Source organism: Falco cherrug, chromosome 11 (assembly GCF_023634085.1).
Source record: "Falco cherrug isolate bFalChe1 chromosome 11, bFalChe1.pri, whole genome shotgun sequence".
NCBI classification, from domain to species: Eukaryota; Metazoa; Chordata; class Aves; order Falconiformes; family Falconidae; genus Falco; species Falco cherrug.
Window position 1 is genome coordinate 23066020 of NC_073707.1, and position 19490 is coordinate 23085509.

General features: G+C 41.8%; 2 protein-coding genes across 2 annotated transcripts in view; one reads left to right on the plus strand and one right to left on the minus strand.

The window, feature by feature from the left end:
• The window catches only part of LOC102058086 (cytochrome P450 2J2-like), a 119947-nt gene that overhangs the window by 88236 nt on the left and 12221 nt on the right, over positions 1-19490 (plus strand). The window contains exon 6 of the mRNA XM_027804308.2: positions 6134-6199. The gene's annotated coding sequence lies outside the window, so the exon portion shown is untranslated. The remainder of the gene's footprint in view (positions 1-6133; positions 6200-19490) is intronic.
• LOC102049467 (cytochrome P450 2J6-like) lies at positions 3631-17312 on the minus strand. Its single transcript, XM_055723404.1, is given in 11 exon segments — positions 3631-4045; positions 5243-5384; positions 5733-5736; positions 6525-6708; positions 7997-8138; positions 8931-9107; positions 9771-9931; positions 10371-10520; positions 12632-12794; positions 14082-14132; positions 14134-17312. Coding segments are annotated over 11 exon segments (1467 nt in total). The 5' UTR covers positions 14248-17312; the 3' UTR covers positions 3631-3866.

The window sequence follows — 19490 nt, forward strand, 5'->3', positions numbered from 1 at the left end:
AAAACTGGCACAAATACATGCTAACTTCAGGTGTTTGAAAGTGTAAGGAATCATGTTTTGAACTGTGTGAGTAGCTGCGTGGTACTTAGTTGCCAGCTAGGGTTAAACCACAACACGTGCAAAGACTCTCACCATTTAAAAAGAAAAAAACCAAAAACCAAACTAAAAATTCATCTACGACACTGAAATTACAATCCCTGTTTATGCAAATTATCAGTAATGGTACCAATAAATACTGTCCACCTGCCCTACATTTGGCTTCATATACTAACAAAACCAAAACATTCAAAATGGTAACTTAATAAATATAAATATTAATATTGTAATAATATAGGCAATATTTTAATCACAAACTAATCTTTACTAAAGAATATGGCGTTAACAAAAATACCAGACTGGGCCAGTCAACTGCACATAAAAACTTAAATCCTTTTGTTGATCAGCTAAATGTTAATTATAAGGCTTTTTTAAATACTCTGATTAGATTTTATGAAAGCCATTCGCTGCTTCTCCGGTTGTAATTTATTAAAGTTAAGATTGTTTACATTTGGCAACTCCAGCACAATGAAATTTTTTTAACACTGAATTGCACAGGTCAAGCCAGTGCTTAAAATTTTACTTGCTGACTTAACTCTGTTGGTTTGAGATGTGAAAAACATTTGCATCCACACTGGCATTGCTGCACTGATGAAATCCCTTCTGTGGACAGGATCATGATACTAGAAATTTATCAGTTTTATCAGCCTTTTGGAGATGCAGGGCCACCCTGTTGGCAGAAAAGCTCTAACAGAGCACACCGCTCAAGAAGTTCCTCAGGCTGGATAAGGCAGAACAATCTGCAGGGTTCGTTATCCACTCACACGATGGAATCTGACTGCAGCATTGACCCCCTTCTTACAAAAGAACTGCAGATGTTGTAGCCATTTATCTAAATTTTGTTCAGACTCCTTTGTCTTTTACTTTAATAAGGAACATAAAAACTTACCAGATAGAGCTGGACCAAGTTTGGAGGGTGGGAGGGTGGTGGGGTGGTGGTGGAATCTCATGTGATGTTCACTGCATTGCTAAGTTTTGGGACATGAAAGGCAGAACCAGGACCATTGCACCATCCCTCATCGCCAGGCGACCCCAATTAAACAGTATACTCACCCCTTCCTACTGATTTCTTATTTTTCTTACACTGATTATACTTTCTTGTTTGTTGTTAAATTTGAGGTATATTTTCTCTTCTTCTTGACCGTTTTGCAGCATTACAAACAATCTGAAAGAGCAGGTTTGCCCTTAGGAGCAGTACTGACTACATGGACATCAGCTTGTGAATCACAGGTCTGAATAACAGTTTTAAAACAGTGGCCATGGTAACAACCGTATGAACGCCCAGTGCTGCTTGAGACAGGAATTAGGAACGAGATAGCCACAGCGTGTCGTGCCAGGCAACCAGAGAGATGAACACAAAATATTCCTTACTGAGGTTTGTCCCGCTAAGACCACGGAGCAGAGGTCTCAAACAGCTCAAGACTTGTAGGTCTATTTAAAAATCAGAGTTAATCAGGGTTTAAAGCTGGTTAAAGAAACATTACTTCTGAGTGAAAACTCTTCCAGTGCTACTTTCTTGCTTTATCTACCACATTTTCTTTTGCCTACCACAGTTTGTACCTTCACGTTTGGGAAATGAAATTCCAGTACTGAGCTACCAACAGCAGAAATAATGCAATCCAGACCAGCAGCTTTCGCTTCTGGGCTTCAGACCTCAACGGATCCTCAGCCAACCTCTGTATGGTGAAAGACAATTAAGAAATGCAGATTCATAAATGCTATTCAGCAACATATAAAAACCTTTTTTCACCAGTAGTCTCTAAAAAATTTCCCAATGGAGATACAAGTCCTTTGTAAGAATTTGTAAAAGAACTTGTAACTCTGTTGGGAATTTTTTTAAAGAGGCTTTAAGTGAAAAAAAGATTTAAAGTAACATGGGTCCTATGCACCTGTTCCTAAACCTTACCTCTTATTCAGTCTTTCACACCTCCTATACTCACAGAGACGAATACACCAAGACTTACTTGGCTGTCAAACACAGCAGACACCAACTAGCCAATCGCCTCATACTCATTTTTGTAACACTATCTTTATAGCAGTAGGAAAACCAAATCCAAGTTTTGCAGTAGTGCACAACCCACCCTCCACTCCTGACGGAATCTACATCAACACAGCACAACGCAGTGCCCCGCAGAGCCAGATATGGACCAGAGAGCAGGGGAGCCACATCAGCTTGATCAGCTTGACCCGCTAAGCTTGGGCATCTCTGCTGCCAAACTCTGACTAGTGGCAAGTGCCAGCTTCAAACCTATGGGAGTCATGACAAAAGCATCCATTTGAGCCCCCCCCCAGAAGCCTGAGAAAAAGAGCACTAAACCTTATGATACCAAGGTCCTTCACAAAAATGAATAATTTTTTTTTCACCAACAGCATTACATTAAAGAAAGAAACCTCTAACATGGTGGATAAACAAGGCAATGACAACTAGTCTTTGTCGTGTAACTGTAGTAACAGTTGTAAAGTCTTTTCCTCAAGGAAGGAAACTGGTAGAGCAACAAAGCATTTGCTGCATCCACTAGTAGCCCTCACTCTGACCTTGATTTTTAAATCTTGCTGGATGACAAGGCCAGCCGCACAGTGTGAGTGGTTTCCGGCACTTGCTCTTCACTAGCCCTGCTTGGGCGCTGTTCCTGCTTCTGCCAGCTGTGTCCTGCACAGTTCCACACACCACACCACCCCCCCCACCCCCACACCACCCCCGATGCGCACACCTCACTAGCAGGCACTCTTAACTCAGCAGCTCTGCTAACAGTCTCCTTTACTCCCCTGCTGGAAGGCTGTCTGCAACCAGCCCTGTCCTCACAAGAAACCCTCAAAGAGATTTGATTCTCACACACTCTCAAGAAACACTACGTAACTCTCCTGCCTAGCCCCTCCTTTGCAGGTGCCAAGCTTTGCTTCGCAAGGCTGCAGGCCGTCCCCTGAATGGTACTTTAGGCATCGATAAAGAGACACGGCCAAGCTACGCTCCTGTAGCCCATTAGCAGTACAAACTCCACTCAGTGAGAGGACTCCTTCTCTCATAGAAATGCTTCTCAAATGCACCACAACAATACAGGCAAAAAAAAAGCATTTTCAGGCCAGCCAGCCCATTGGTCCGCTATCATTTACACCCACTTTGTTTCACCAGCAGCGGGGCTCCCCTCTGCAACTCTTCAGCAGGGAGTATGAGAGGTTTGCCTTCACTTTCAGCCCGAGTCACTAGCCTCACACTCAAATGAAGGGTTGCATTGTTGCAGCTCTCCTACTTCCAGATCCAAGCTATCATCTCCCCACGGCTCTTGGCTAAACAGACGAACCAGCTGGCTCACACCTAGTTGGCACATCCCTCCACAACTCTGCTCCCCCACGCAACCATACCTAGGGGCTCTGGCAATGCCCAAAGCCACCACCTCTGGGAAGAGCATTTCTATACCTCACTCTAGATGTGAGAACGCGTGGGAACGAGGGGAAGACCTCTCAACATGTCGCTTTAATGTTCCTTTTCCCTCCAGTAAGATTCCTGTTGAGTTTCTAGTAAGACTAGACACCGTAATGATTTACTGTGTTTATTTCATTTGTAATACAGCAGGAAAAAAAACGTACAGAGATTTTTCAGACACAGGAAAACCAAAGCATTTTTCAGGGCCAGCTTCTTAGACATAACACAACAAGGATAGATTCACACTGAATTTGAGCTGGAAATGAAAAACGTAAAAGCTGCACAGAAGATCAGCACGCTAGCAAAGCCGTGGGAATGCCTCTTTCTCAAGTCTGTAATACCCTGCAACCTAGTGAAGAACTTCACAGAGCTCATACGGATGGGGCTTCATTGTACTCCCAAAGATAATGTCTGTATTGACTTCCTTAACTCCTTCTGGTAGAGTGAACTTGAATGTCTGCAGCAGGCTGCAGAAGATGATGAAAAGCTCCATCTTCGCCAGCACCTCTCCCAGACAGCTACGGTTGCCTGCAGAGGGAGATGGGAAAGAGCGGTCAGTCCCACAGAAGTCTGTAACCAGCACCTGCTTCCCCGCTTTTCAAAAGAACATCACTCAGCCTCAGCAAGGAACAAGAGGCTTTGCTGAATGTGATGTTCTCCCCTCAGATTGAACTGACCAAACTGAGATGTCAGCAATCCTTCTTTGCAGGATCTGCCCAGATTATAGAAAAAGACACCAGAGATGCTTCTCAATAGTTTCATGCTTTCCTTCCTAATCTATAGGACTCCCCATTTCTATAATTCTTTATTTCTGTAATTCTATATTTCAGTCTCTTGATTCCAATGAGAATTACAAGAAAGCATCTTTAGGTTCCCTCGTAGCTTCCACTTCGTACAGGCTGACTTTTCTTCACTAACAGCAGTGAAAAATCAGAACACAGAGGATATTCTACATCTGATGACATATTTTCCTACATAATGCTTTCAGTGAAAACAACTTGTTAAAGAAAAATCTTTTCCCAATTTATCGATTAACTGTGTCCAAGATATAATTTCCAGTCAGAAAAAGAGAGTGACAGACCCTGAAACGCAGTGGTTAGGCCATTCAACCTGGATGCAAGAAACAACTGTTTAAATTTCTGTTCTGCCCTGTTTAGGCCAGGAACCTGAGCCTGACATTTCCACGTCTCAGCTGAGGGCTCTGACAACCAGGCTATTCCATCCTGGCATGATCCCCCACAGCTTTTGTTTGTTTAAGCTTCTGTAAACTCACACACTGGGTGAAAACATGACTCCAGAAGCCCCCCAGAAAAGACATAGCCATCTAGGATGTACGTGATCCACCTTCACATTTCTGCACTTATACAAAGTCAATCAGCTCCAGCAGAGCAGCCTGCCACAGAACAGCCACTATAATAGCATAACCTGACATAGTCAGAGGATGACAGAGGACAGCAGTACAAGGACTCAATTCCCCAAATTATTGGCAACTCTAGGGCCTTACTTCTTTTACCTTCTCTGCATTTTCACAGAAGTCTAAGGTGAAAGGTTTATAAAATTACCAAACAACTTATTTTTGTAATCAAACATTTTTCTGGGCTGGGAAAACCACGTGCTCCTATAGTTTGGAATGTATTGCAGTTGGCCTTCTCTGCAATGAAAATAACACAGCTTTACACTCACAATCTAACCCACACAATCAGGTTCAGTTATTGGTGCACCTACCCACTGAGAAAGCTATGAAGGCCTCTCGGGTCACAAAATTTCCATCCTTGTCCAGGAAATGACCAGGGTTGAACTGGTGAGGTGTCTCCCAGTACTCAGGGTCAAAAAGAGCCGAGCCTATGTGTAACACAATTATAGTGCCCTGAAAGGAGGATGATGTTGGCTCAGTTGTCTCTCACACATCAAAGAACACCACAAACCGATTCCAGCTATAATTCAGCACATGCTGGTCACATGGAGAGGCAGCAGAAATGAAACATTATTTTATTAGGAAAAAAACTTTTAATCTCAAACTGTTCTGAGGTGGGTTTTCTTCAAAGTAGTAAATAAGAAAAGAAACTTCAGTATTTCAGATTCAGGAATTTCCCTGCTGTATTCCTTCATGTGTGTCTGTCTTTTTTTTTTTTTTTTACCCCATTCTGTTAGCAAATGCAACAGAATGCATGGTTTGCAGTTCTTTACGACCTTATCCTAAATCTACCAAAATTACTTTCCTACTTCTGACAAGCTTTGACAGGTTTTGACAGGTTTCACCCTAGAAATGAAATTGTATATTTCAAATTCTCTTTCTGAAGGTGGAGGTGGGAAAGGTGTGCATGACAAACAGAGGGGGTTGCAGGAAGATGTCTCCATGCATGCCTTTGGGGAGGTTTGGCATTGAGGTTAAGGTTGGAAAGGCTGGACACGCCGAAGAAGCTGGAAGAAGCTTTTTATTTGAGGTTAGGTGGCAGCTCAGAAGCTGTGGGGAAACATCTTCATTACATTTCAAATATGATGCCAGAGAGGTAATAATAAGAAAAGAAGTCCCAAGTGAATGAGGTTGCGTAGACACTTGGTATTGTCGCAGACGTCACCGATGAAGAAATCATTCCATCTCCCATTTGTCCGCAGGGCAGACAATATCCTAACATGAATGGTTTGCTGCACCTTCCCTATTGACACCACTGTACATTTCTTGTAAGTATTCTCTGACGTTTTGAAAGTATAAGAGCTCAAACGTTTATGAATTATTTTAAAACCACAGGCTCTTAGAAAGACTCTGCAGTGCTCTCACAGCACACTAGTTTCATTGGTGTGCAGCTGTGCTCTTGGCGAGCTTTTTGCCTCACTGTGAGACAAAGTCACAGGCCAGAGGGGATGGGAGGGGACGAGCGCTGTCTGCCAGTGCTGTCACCAACACCCATCTGTCCTGAACTGGAGAGAAAGGGGATTAATGGTAAACATGGCTGCAGGGAACTGAACTCAGCCAAAGATCACATCGGAACAGAAAGGATATCCGTACCTTTGGAAGTACCCCAGAACAGTTGTATCCTTCACTGCTTCTCTAGGAAGTGTAATTAAAATAATGCTACTAAAGCGCGTGATCTCATGAATCACAGCATTTGTATAAGGCAGTTTCTTCCGATCCTCATAGCAGATTAGATGGGAGGGACTCAGAACAGCATCTAGTTCTTTCTGGATTTTTTCTTAAAAAAATAAAATAAAATCCATTATAGATAAAAGAACACCGTTTTGCATGAAACAGAGCTTTGATTTCCTTTTTGGATTATAGTAACAATGTAAAAAACTGCCGTGTGTAAATAATTTATATTTACCATGTCTTAAAATGCGAATACATTTATACAACTCTAGTTATGATTTTACTACGCTCTAGTAGTTCCTAGTTTATAGAGTCTATGTTCAGATCATCTTTCCACAAGCCAAACAGATTTATTGAGCTTCATAGTTAAAGGAAGGGGAGTGAACTATAAATAAAGCAAGAACTTATTAAGAGATCAATTCAGTTAAGCTATTATTTTCACTCCGGCTAAATAGAGACTCACAGCACATTAATCGGCATGTTGCAAGGGAGCCATCGTATCAAGCTGATTCACATATGTAATGATGAGAACTGGAACAGGATAATACTACCAAACCAACACCAACTGTTAATCTCTTTTGGCTGTTATCCAGGTTTCAGTAAGTAACATAGTTTATACAGTCTCGGAGGGTTCAGGGTCAAATTTCATGCTTAAAAGTTAGGCTAGTAATCTAAGAGGGTTTGTTTGCTTTTTATTTCATTGGAATTTGGTACATTTATATATGTGTGCATAAGGCTCTGTTCTTCCAGCATTCTAGCACCGAAAGCATGAAAAGAAGGATTTTTAGCTCTGAACCCCAGGGTCAAGAACACATACTTGGCACAGCAATTCATCATCTCTGAAAGCCCTGTATCAAATAATTCAAAAATTCTGAAACTACTGTACAACTATGCCCCATTTTTAGAATTTTCATCATATTTTTCATCTTTCTTCTCTGCTTAACATTTCCTTATGTTACGATAAATATATTTATTATATAGAAATATAAATGGTGTCTCAGTAAGGACAAACAATGTATTCTTATTACACGTTCTGGATACCAGAAAAGTGTCACTTTTCCCTAACCCGAGCTCATATTTCACCTCAAGTGTCTTCAGCCAGACTGTATCTTCCATTATATGCTTACAGTACTGAAACAATCCAAAGAAAATCAACAAGACAAAATACAGTATCAGAAGCTGAATATCCCTGAAATTACTTTAAAATCTCTGTCTGAAAATTTTCTATTTCACTGGCTTCTTCAAAGCAAAGCTCAAAAATGTGATCTTAAAAAAAAAAAAAAAGAAGAAAGCTTCATCTTCAAAAAAACTTGATCTTAACCAAACAAAGAAAAAAAAGTGTAACATACAATTGTTCTAATTGAAACATACCCACGTTTGTGTCTGCAACTCACCTTGGATGTCAGGATAAACCACCATGAAGAGCAGAGCCCAATGCAGAGTGGTGGCAGTGGTCTCTGAGCCACCCAGGAAAAGGTCAAAAACAGACTGCACCATGTTGTCTTCTTCAAATGTAGAACTGGTGACATTTTTAGTCTACAGGTGTCAATGAGAAAGGTAAAACGGCATATACCTGTTTAACAATTAGCACTAAGACAGACAGCGTCCACTATATCTAAATGAACAGTCTTTCTAGAGGACAGAGAAAATGCAGATACTTGAGCAAAACAAAGATCTATGCAAATATTTTCCTCAAATAAGTACATTGATCCTGTTAAGTTACAGGTGCAGTTGAAAGAGTCAGGTGCCTAAGGTCCTGTTATGCTGCCTTCTGAGTGACTTGTTGCCTTGCTGCTAACTTCGATATCTGAAAAAAAACCACTTCAAAGTAGTTTTATCCCACCCTTGCCACTATCTGCACATTTGCTCATTTCAGCTATCTATTGCATATATAGTATGTTATCCTTTTAAAAGATTTACGCTTTTTTTTCAGAGCAAAGACTGCCATAATTTTAAGATTGGTATTAAAACCATACAGTACTACTAAGCACAAAGATAATAAATGCAAATATTAGTAAGACACAAAGAATCAGAATCAGCCAGCCATCCAAATATCTGCACCTTCTCAAAGTCCTCCCTACCACCCACCGCTCAGCCTGCACTAAGGATTCTACAGTATAACAACAAACGTAATTAATTTATACTTCTAAAACAAGTTATTAAACTAAGTATTTAAAGTTTGTATTTGAGTTCGACAGCAGAGTTTTTAAACTCTATCTGTAGAGCTCTGTAATAATGTTGCTATGTACAGAAAACCGTAGGCTGTAGGAAAGGTGCAGGGAATCTGTTACGATGGGATCTGTGTCCCATACAGCGCAAATTACTCACTTTCTTTATCTGATCCAGGTAAAAGTCAATGAAATCTTGTGGTTCATCTCTTATGCCTCTTTCCCTGTGGCTTTTAATTTCCTGCCTTATGAAAGAATGAACAAAATCAGAGGAATATGCCGCTTTACATGCAGGTCCTGGGAGGTACTCTGAAGCCCGTGGAAAAATTTCATACATCTGTGGAGCGAGACAGATGCAGTAAGTTAGATTACATGAACAAGGCTATTGTAGAGATACAGTGTCAACATTTTTGGTGCTAAATTGCTGAATTAATTTCTTTAGGAAAAACACTGTAGCATTAAAGAGAAGTGTTGGGTACATCACACACACTAAAACCATGAATTAAAGACAACACTGTTTTCACCCTGGATTCTTTCCTAGCCTGACCGCATAACTCTACTTGTATCTGCCCTGTTAATTCACCAACAAAAGAATTCAGTTTCACAGACAGATTTAACATGTATTAATATTAATAAATGCTTATATATAATTACGTTAGCAAACAAGAAAAAAAATTCTCTTTTATTCCGATGCAGAGTACCACCTTTTCACCTTAGCAGTACTGATGATTCCATTACAGAAAAGTTCAGCGTGACCTTTGCCAAGAAATTCTAATGAAGATTGTTAATATAATATTAATATAATAATTGAACAATGTCAAACCCAAAACACTGTAGGTCCAGTTCATATTCATAGTCAGAATTTTTATCAGCATTTAATGTGTACTAAATAAAGCAATAACTATAACAATATATGATAGCATAATTATATTGCATAATAGTGCAATAAATGTGCTCAATAATAAAATAATTTGCATATTAAATAAGTCATTTTCCTCACATAGTAAAAGTAGCTGTTCCCAAAAGCCACTATACAATTGCATGCTTCAATCAGCTGGGGGAAAGTTTTATCCTCTAGGGAGAAACGATGTCCAAAAACCACAGCACAGATCACATTAGAGACAGCGTGAACAATGGGGAAGGAAGGGTCGTCAGCTCTTCCTGCAGACAGAGATAAGCATTCATGTCCAAAGCACTTTCTTTAGCTCCTTTGTTATTTCAGAAGCATGATCACAATGACGTTTTATAATACATGTCGTCTGTGCTATTTAGACTGTTACCCTAGAACACCCAAAATTCACCAGCAAACATAATGAAAGATAAACCTCATTCAAAAATGAGGACAGGAAGGCCTCAGGTCTTTAACTCCCAGCCTTGGCTTTTTTTGTTTGCTTTTTTTTAAAAAAATAAATCTTGATCTTGGTGTTGATACCAAAATACACATTGCTGAGGTCTGACTGTACAAACAGTTCTAAACTGTGCTCCAAACCCATTCTTTTCTGGAGCAAAACCAGTTAGTATCTACCCTTTAGAGTTACGCAAACAATGTTCTATGTCAAAAGCCCAAATGCAGTTCCCAAGCACCTTGTCCATGGCATACCGTTTTTGTCCCTGAAGAACCCAACCAGATAACGGGCTTCGGTTTGTATCCCATGCTCCATTCCTTTATTCCCCATTCCCAGTTTTCTGAGAGTTCCAATTCCAAAATGTCTCTGCTGTTTCCAGATGAGACCATTTGAGACCAGGATACCTTCAGCCATCAAGAAAAATCAATGTTATGTCACGTTAATGTTCATATAATAGTAAGAGACATACACACTAAGAGTCCCATTTTTATCATGCTGCCGCTCATAATGAAGACAGCCTCATCAGGGCAGTGTTCTTTTAATTTATTTTGCTAAAGACAGAGAAACAACCTCGGTTAATATACTCTCACCTCTGCAAAAAGCCCACTCAATCTCAGGATTCACACACCTGCCTTCCTGTTCTTTCTGAAGCATCCAAGAACAGTGGTTATTTACTCGAAACTCCACCCAGCAGCCTGCTACAAGCTGTAAAAGACAGTGTGGGTTGGTGTTGCCTTCTATTTGCCCATGCTTTGAGCAGAAATTAATCTAAATCCCTAATCACAAAGAAAGGCTTACAGCCCAGCTCATCTGATGTCTTATAAGATCTCATTTATTATGTTATACAATCTTCTCATACAATTAATACTTACTGGTAAGCTATGTTTGCCAGCATGCCTATATGGACATTGTGTTCTTGCAGATGTTGCCACAAGTCAGCTCTGCAGGAGCGGCAAAGACAGCTTTCCTCAACGAACACTAAGGTCAGGTTTCTACAGCCTGGAAATACGATGGTGTCTCTCACCAATCTACTCATCGTTGGGGAGGTCTAAGCATTTCCTATGCTTCTGATTCTAACTTTACACAAACCTTCTGGAGATTATCGCATCTCCCTGTTAGTACCGCTTCAAAAAGAAAAACTTTATTGGCTAGAGCTGATAACTAGTTGGGAGCACATTGCCTGTGCTACACAGTCTCTGGCTTTCAGGGGATACTGCTTTTGCCAGGCTGTTTGCACCAGAGAGTGAGTTCTTGTCCTGGCCCAGGTCCCTCCTGGAAAGACAATGAAACCAGGGCAAGAACCACCCAGCAGGAACCAGAGCAGGAAGAGCAGGCTTTAGCCCATCTACAAACAGCTCCCTGGGACAAGAGGGTCTCACGGTGGGACAGGAAGGCACCCCAGGCCGCTGTGCTGTGAGCCTGTGTTCTAGCAGACAGCCCAGCATAACAAAATTTAATCACATGGTGGAGAATCGCTTCACCAGTCTAGCCCATGCTTCTCCCCTGGGAAAGCCAGCTTGCTCCACGAGACAGCTGCTTGACCACAGCCTGGAACAAGTCTCCCCTTTTTCTTTCGTTGTCCTGGGAGCCTGTGCGAGCAGAAAGGAGCCAGCCCAACAGGCAGGTATCTGTGTCGCAGATGCCAACCCGCAGCTGTGCTGCAGCTGTTTGTTAAAGCCATCCCTCTACAAATCACTAGCACCAGGGCAGCTTGTCACAGCCCAGCTACTTTACTCCACATCTCCCAGATGAAAGGCAGCAATAAAGACCCTTCCAAATGGACTGAAGTGGCCCCAGACAATCATCTATATTCTTTAAAGATGTTTTTCTCTATATGAGCTAGAATTACAAATTAAAGCTCTCTAGATCGTAGCCCACAGGCAACAAAGCCTGACCAGGATAAAAGCATCTGCTCTATATCCTCTGGATAAGAGGCTGGTGGAAACACGTTCAGTCATTTCTGTTTTAAACATGCCACCCTTTTTATTCTCCATCCACCGTAATTCAGCAACGTCTGATGTAAACGATCGCACAATAAGAAGCTCTGAACAAGGCTATGTTGCACCTATGTCTGGCTAATCTATTTAAAGCTCCAGTGACCTTCCCGTGCCTTTGGACTTCTCAGAAGCCTAGAACTTGTTCAACAGCTCTGCACTTGCTCTCCTTACAGCCGCTTTTGCTGTAAACAAACAACTGGGAGCATAAGGAATTACTTTAGCCTCAGCTTGCAGAGGAGGCTGCAAACTCCAGATTATTTCTAATCAGGTCACACAGTTAGACAACGCTAAGAACGGGCAAGCAAGACCTAGCTAGGCACAAATATTGCTGCTCTGATGAGATTCGGAAATACACATGTGACAGTGGGACTCTGGAGACAACAGAATAATGCTGCAGAACTGTATCGTTCACCCTGAGCAGACAGAATGGTTGAATTGGGAACTAAGGGCTTACTAGTAAGGAAGACATGAGAGGAGAAGTCAAGGATTAAGCCCTTCCACAGATATGAACGTCTTACCCTTTCCATTTGCCACTCTGTTGAAGATTTAGGTCTGTACTCGCCCAGAAACATCCTCGGAGTTGGTGGCGAGAACATTCTTCACAGCTTTGAATCCATACTGCACCACCACACGTCTGTGACCCAGCCACAGGGTACAGATGTTGCCATAGATTTTTGCCAGCTGTCTGTTAGATCAATGCCAAAAAAATACCCATGGGAGAAACATCAACCAAAATGCACATGGTGGGCTGCTCTGTTCCACCATGACATTACTCACGGGTTCCGGAAATGAAAAGGGACAGTGGTTTTGTTTTGCAGTGTGAGTGCTTACCACAGCGAAGGCACTCTCTGGGAACCCTCCATGCATGATAGAAGAACAGATGCTCTCTCCCTCTCCAAAACTTGACCTGTGTTGCCTTTGCAATATTAACAATTAGGAAAATGCCCTCAACTGAGTGTTTGCAGATCTGTATTAGGTTTCACGTGAGATTTCACCTGCCCATTCTTCATTACATTTTTCATTTTTTATTTTCCTCAGCCGGCAACTAGAACTTCCCGGTGTAACTCTCCTTCTAGTACTGCAGACCAAGTTCCAATGGCAGGACCTCTTCCCCTCTGATACAGAAGCACTGTCAACTGAGGCATCTGAGCATAGATCCCACCTCTGCTTGGGCAGCGATGGGGACCGCTCTCAGGCACCCCTGTGGGCATTTAGCAAGGACAAAGTCCCTGATTCTAGGCAAAAAACCAGCACAGCTCTGTCCTCCTACAGTGATGAACAGGTACCCATCAGAAAAGTTTAGCATCAAGATCTTTTAAGTTCCCTTTTCCTGAAGCCAACATTCTCCAGCTGCAGCCACCTACCCCCTGACATGCAGGTTGCACTTGGCACCTAAAGAAAGGTTGCGATTTGAAAAATATACCAACACGCTGGATTCTCTCATGGAGTTTTGGCTCAGTGGAGGACGTTGAGTACTGAAAGAACCTGTATTAACATGTTTAGCATGGACCTGATTCTTTCCATCAGTTCCTTCTTTTTCCTATCTTTTACATCTTTAGCTCACCTGCAAGGAGCAATTCTCAGAAAGGACTTCAGAAAAACAATGGAGCTAACATTCTGGCTGCATGTGGGATACAACGTTGTTTCCATCCCATGATAGAATGATCACGATAGATTTTCTGTATGCACCTTTGGTGAGAAATCTGAGAAACGCTTTTTTCTTCCAAGGCAAAAAGCCTCCCTTAAAAACAAAAAGTCTTTTTTGAGGCAAAATTACTGTCCTTAGTTCTAGTACTAGTACACGTACTAGTTTTCATATAAATTAGACTGCAAATTTTACTTAACTTCCATAATTCACCTTCTCTCAGGATTAGGTTCTCCTTTCTACCACATTAGCCTGCCAACAGCCATCATGAGTTGTTACAGTTTTTGCTCAGTAACCTTCAGTTCACATATGCAGTTCCATACCTTTTTCAGGCTGCCATGATCAGCTCTAAAATTTATCCACCACATGCTTCCTAATGATGGGAAATGGGGTTGGTCCAGGAGGAAATCCACGACTTTTCCATTGCATTTTCAGGAACTGTGCACCCAGAAGAATCAAAACCAGGGATATGAGAATTACGCTTATCATTTCACACCTCCAAACTACTCTGTCACTGAGAAAAGTGCTATGAATCAGTCTGTTGAAATGACCCTATGTTGTTGTTCTTAAGTCTTCCCTGCTATATTTAAGCTTTCTGAATTTTTCTCCTCCCTTCTTTCCTACCATGCCTCCTGATCTCAGAAAACGAAGTGTTCCCATTCTCCAGTGTATTTAATACATCACTATGCTGCAATACGCTAATAGCCACCATCCCTTTAAGATCCAGTAGAGGCTAGAAGGCAAGCACCTCATTCAGAAATATCCTTTTGCGCAACCAGTTTGACAGAATATGTCACTCAAAGCACTGACTACATGCAAACAAGAGCTCAGATACAAAGCTGCAGCTGCCTTCCAGGTACTGCGTACGCAGACAAGAACAGGGGCACTCAGCGGGTAGCACTGTCTGGGCAGAGGCAAATGAAGCAGTCAGAAGCCTTGTATGAGTGGTTGCAAACATAGATTTGGGAACTAAGAGCAAGGAAGCATTGCAATGTGAGTTTTCACAGTAAACAATACAGGCGAACTGCAAACAGCACAGTGAAGAATCAAACGTCACTGGTACTATGGACAAAAAGCTTAACAGATCTGCCCTGGTTTCAGCTGGGATAGAGTTAATTTTCTTCTTAGTAGCTGGTACAATGCTGTGTTTTGGATTTAGTGTGAGAACAATGTTGATAACACGTTCATGGGTTTAGTATAAAAACTACCAAGCAACAACTAAGTCAAGGACTTTTCAGTTTTTCAGGCCCTGAGAAGTAAGGGCATATCAGCTGGACATTTCCTATACCCACACTTTCATACGGAGGGCCTTATCTTCCTCATCCCACATTTCTGTCCAGGTATGACAGCTGGGGTTTTCTGCGCTTTTTTTAAATTTGTTTTTTTATCTGAAGGACTCAGGGACACATTTAGCACTGCCAGCTTCTTCCTGAAAACCCAAGCAGAAAAAGAAACTTGAAAACAGAAATACTTCTTCATGGCACATTTTCATCATCAGTCTTCGGTTCGCTCTAGAAATGAGACAAGCAGCCAGTATCATGAAGATTTTTCTTTCCAGGTTTTCCAAAATATTTTAAAGCACAATTTCCTATTTAAAAACACACACACACACAAAACCACATACAAAACAATGCCTCCCTCCCCAAAAAAAACAAACCAGCAATTCCTACAGAACTAATTTCTGCACCGAGGACATCGGGTCTGACCTATGCCTCTGCTTCAATTCCATTGGATTTCCCTCCCTGTGAGCAGGGAAAAAGGGCTGCGTTCTCATTCGCCACATTTTGCTATTGCACATTCAGCAACTATAAGTATTATCTTTTGCTAAATAACGGGGTAAGTGAGAATTCTTAAGAGCTGCATATGTTTTTTGCTTCAATCTGCCCATGCAACAATGTGAGTGATACTGTGGTGCCACGTCAGAGTAAATTCAGATGCAACGTCACACGATACACTGCCCCATGCATTCCGCAGCGTAACAGGTTGGCTCCTGTTCCATAGCACCTCCCCAACAGGTGGGTGAGCACCACGGGCACAGCTGTACAGAAGGGCAGCGATTCAGCTCACTATAGTGTGCTTCGTCCTTTCCTAACAGGCGAGATGGGACCAGGGAGGGAAGAACACCATTATTTCTCCCTGCTTTTAGAGTCTTAAGAATTGAATCTCAGGTCTACAGTACCCAGCACAAACCTGTTTTCAGGCAGTTATAGCAGATGACCATTCTAGCTCAAGGTAATAATTTCATATGAACCTCGTTGTAGGGAGGATGTCATAGGCTGCACTAAACCTCACCTGCCTGAGGTTTCCAAGGATAGGGCATGAAGTCAGCTCCTGAGGAAAGCACCTATGCAGCCATGGTGACTTCAGGAGCTGCACAGTCAGAAGACATGACCAAGAGTATAAGAGCCTCACTGCCTGACAGCAGGTCACTTCTGTTTTACAAGAGACTTGGGAAGCAACAGCTGTGGATGTACCACCTGAAGCTACTCTATTCTGCTCTGAAGCATCCACTTCTGAAAGGGTTCTTGTCATAACCAGGATTAACGGGTATCTCATCACCTTCTCTTTTGACCCCCTTTTACCCTTCCAGACTACTAGGAAAGTTTATTCATTGGATCTTGTGCAACAAGCTTTTCTCTTCCAACATGCTATGACAATAAGAAGAAACAGTTTTCCTTCAGGTAATTCAGCAGACAAATTTGTGAAGTGGAACCATGGAGCCTGAGCAAATTTCTTAAGAACTAATTGCAAGCACACGGAAGAGAAGTTCCATGTTTAGAGCTGTATGGGTCAGGAAACAAATGGAACAGTCAGCAGTGTAATAATTGTGATGGAAGATGGGCAGGCTTTTCTCAGATACTGAAATATTCCACATGCAAACTGCACACCTAATACTGTGCTGCAACTTCTGCTTAACTTACAGTATCCCATTGTTTCAATGTTACGTTTTCTTCTACTGCCAGAGTTCTTTTCGCTACATACTCTCTGCATTTTTTAAATTATCGTGTTCTTTGTAGCAAAACCCAATTTTAATTAAGTGCAGGGGCCTGACCCATGGCAGAAGCCAGTAGATGCTCTTTTAAAAATAACAGCTGAAGGAGGTCATTCACACACAAAGCTGAGCCATATAAGCACACCCTTACATCTATCAAACAAGTTACTTATGAAAGTATTTCAATATTGCCGGATCCCTGACTGCAGAACTTCATTTGATACACTCATCTTACCAGTGAACTTCAAGCTTCAGATTTGCTGAGAAAATAAGGTGCAAGAAAGAATATAAACTAAACTGAAAAACTGTCGAAAAGAATGCTGAAGCTGCAAAGAGTCAAACATTAGGAAATGGCAGAAATAAGAGGGTAACTGACCTGATGAACTATGGTTTAGCCTATGAAATTCGTGTGCCTCTTCAGTTCCTCTGCAGCTGACTGCGGAGCGCTGACAAGATTCTACAGCACTTCACAAACCAGCAAGACTGAAAGGGTGCTAGACTTTTGTAGCTCCCACACCTTTACAATATACAGCACCACAGCACCAGTGTAACGTCTGCATTGCTTTCACCTAAGTAGCACTACAATACAAAAAAAAACCCAAACAAACAAAAAAAAACCCCCACAAACAAAAAAAAACCCCCACAAACAAAAAAAAACCCCCACAAACAAAAAAAAACCCCACAAACAAAAAAAACCCCCACAAACAAAAAAAACCCCCACAAACAAAAAAAAACCCCACAAACAAAAAAAACCCCCACAAACAAAAAAAAACCCCACAACCCCATCAAAAACAATGGAAAAACAAGATGAGGAATGTTTACAACAATATTTTCCTCCCTGTTAGCTAGGACTCTAGCTTTTAGTAACCCTGCTCTCACAGCATGTCAGTGATGCACAGTCTCAGCCTGCTACACCCTCAGAAAATGGCTGAAAATGAACAAATCAGTAAAAATGCTGTGTTGATCAACCTTGGTAAATCTCTCTAAGATTACATATACTATCTGGTTTTACTTTGGGATGACCAGGTACCTTATTACTAGCAGGAAGAGTTAAAGCGATGGATGTTACAATTCATTGTAATGCAGAAGTGATAGCATTTAAATGAACTCAGTTAATGTGCACAAATTGTGAATTAAAGGACCAAAATACAAACAAAGTATTTGTGAGATCAAGCAGATATAGGCGGGTGTTTACAGAGAAGCTTTTTGCAAGCAGGTTATTTGGGGGGAAATCAGTTTTGCTTGGTCCAAAATCTTCAGTATATGTGAGCAGCACCTCTCATTATTATGCAAGCCTTGCTCATTATTATCTGACAAATACTATAGCAACACCTCACTGGTAGAGATGACAGAGGTGGTTAGTCAGCTCAGAAAACCTGCTTTGCTAATGAAGCGTTCAGGCCATAGCAGTGGGAAGAAAATGCAGGGGACAGGGAGAGAACAGAACAGAAACAGTCATAGCTGCCATATACATCTTGGATTTCATTAGTCAATCTTAAAGCTCTTTTGAAAAGCGAACGTCAGGGTTGATTAGGCCCAGAGAGCTAAAGCAAGTTCCTGAGAGTCACAGACAAGCTATGAACAGATCCAGGAACAGAATTTGAAGTTCCCAAGTCCCATTCCAGTTCTTTATCTATGCAACCTAAACAGCTCATCAATCTTCAGGTCCCAACAACAGATGACAGTAGGAGGCAAAAACCTACCTTGTTTATTTATAATGCATGTAAGCAAGTTCTCTTTTCCTGAACTGAACAGAAACATAGAATGGGAACTTCCTTTCCTCACATCTCCCAGCCTCATGTTCATTCTAGTTCTGTACTCTAAGCAACCTCCCTCTCTCAGTGCTTGCCTAGCGATAATGTGTCTGTATCATTCTCTTCCCGAAGAGAAATTCTGATGCCACCGACCAATTAACAGCTCCTGTTATGAAGCTTTTGAAAGACTGGGGGGTGCAGAGGAAGAAGGAACAGCTAAGTTGAGAAAACCAAATTAGTGTCTCCACTGAAAAAAAAAAATAAATCAAAAACCTAACCAACCAACCAACCAAAACCCAACTGCTTAGGAATTGTCTGCTCTGTTTAGCTTGACATCAGGCCAGGCAGCAAGCACACACTACCACGCACAGCAATACACGTGCAACACGGAACCAGTCAGCGTCCTCTAATGCACGCTGAGCCTGTCTCTGCGAAAGAAAAAAACCAAGCCCTGGTATTTACAGCATAGCAGCTGACACACACCCTGGGCAGAGGTGTACCAGGAACCATTTCCAACCCTGGCGTGCCACGTTCATCATTTGCTTGCTTCACACCTTTCTGAGCGTGTTCTTTCCCCGTCCTCTGCAGCTGTTGCATTTGCTTCCCACTCCTGTGGCCTGAAACCTTCATTACAAAAGCAGATTTCCTCATCTGTTCCAAACAATCAAACTTAACATCTGCCATCTTGACTGGTGAGCTCTTGCAATAATATTACACAAATACTATTACACAAATACAGAGGAGAGCGAGCAAGATCCAGATGAAGAGCTACTGCTCACATATACTGAAAATACTAAAATAAGGAGCATTGAATTCTTCTAACACAGCTTCCTTGCTTTTCCCTTCCTTGTAAACTTCACCCTAAGCTTTTCTGAAATAAGTTTGCCTCACCATACTTCAGCATGCCCACAGCTCTCACCTAGCAGTGGGAAAACACACTGCCCACAGCATCCACACAGCCAGGCTCAGACTCAAGCCTCGCTGGG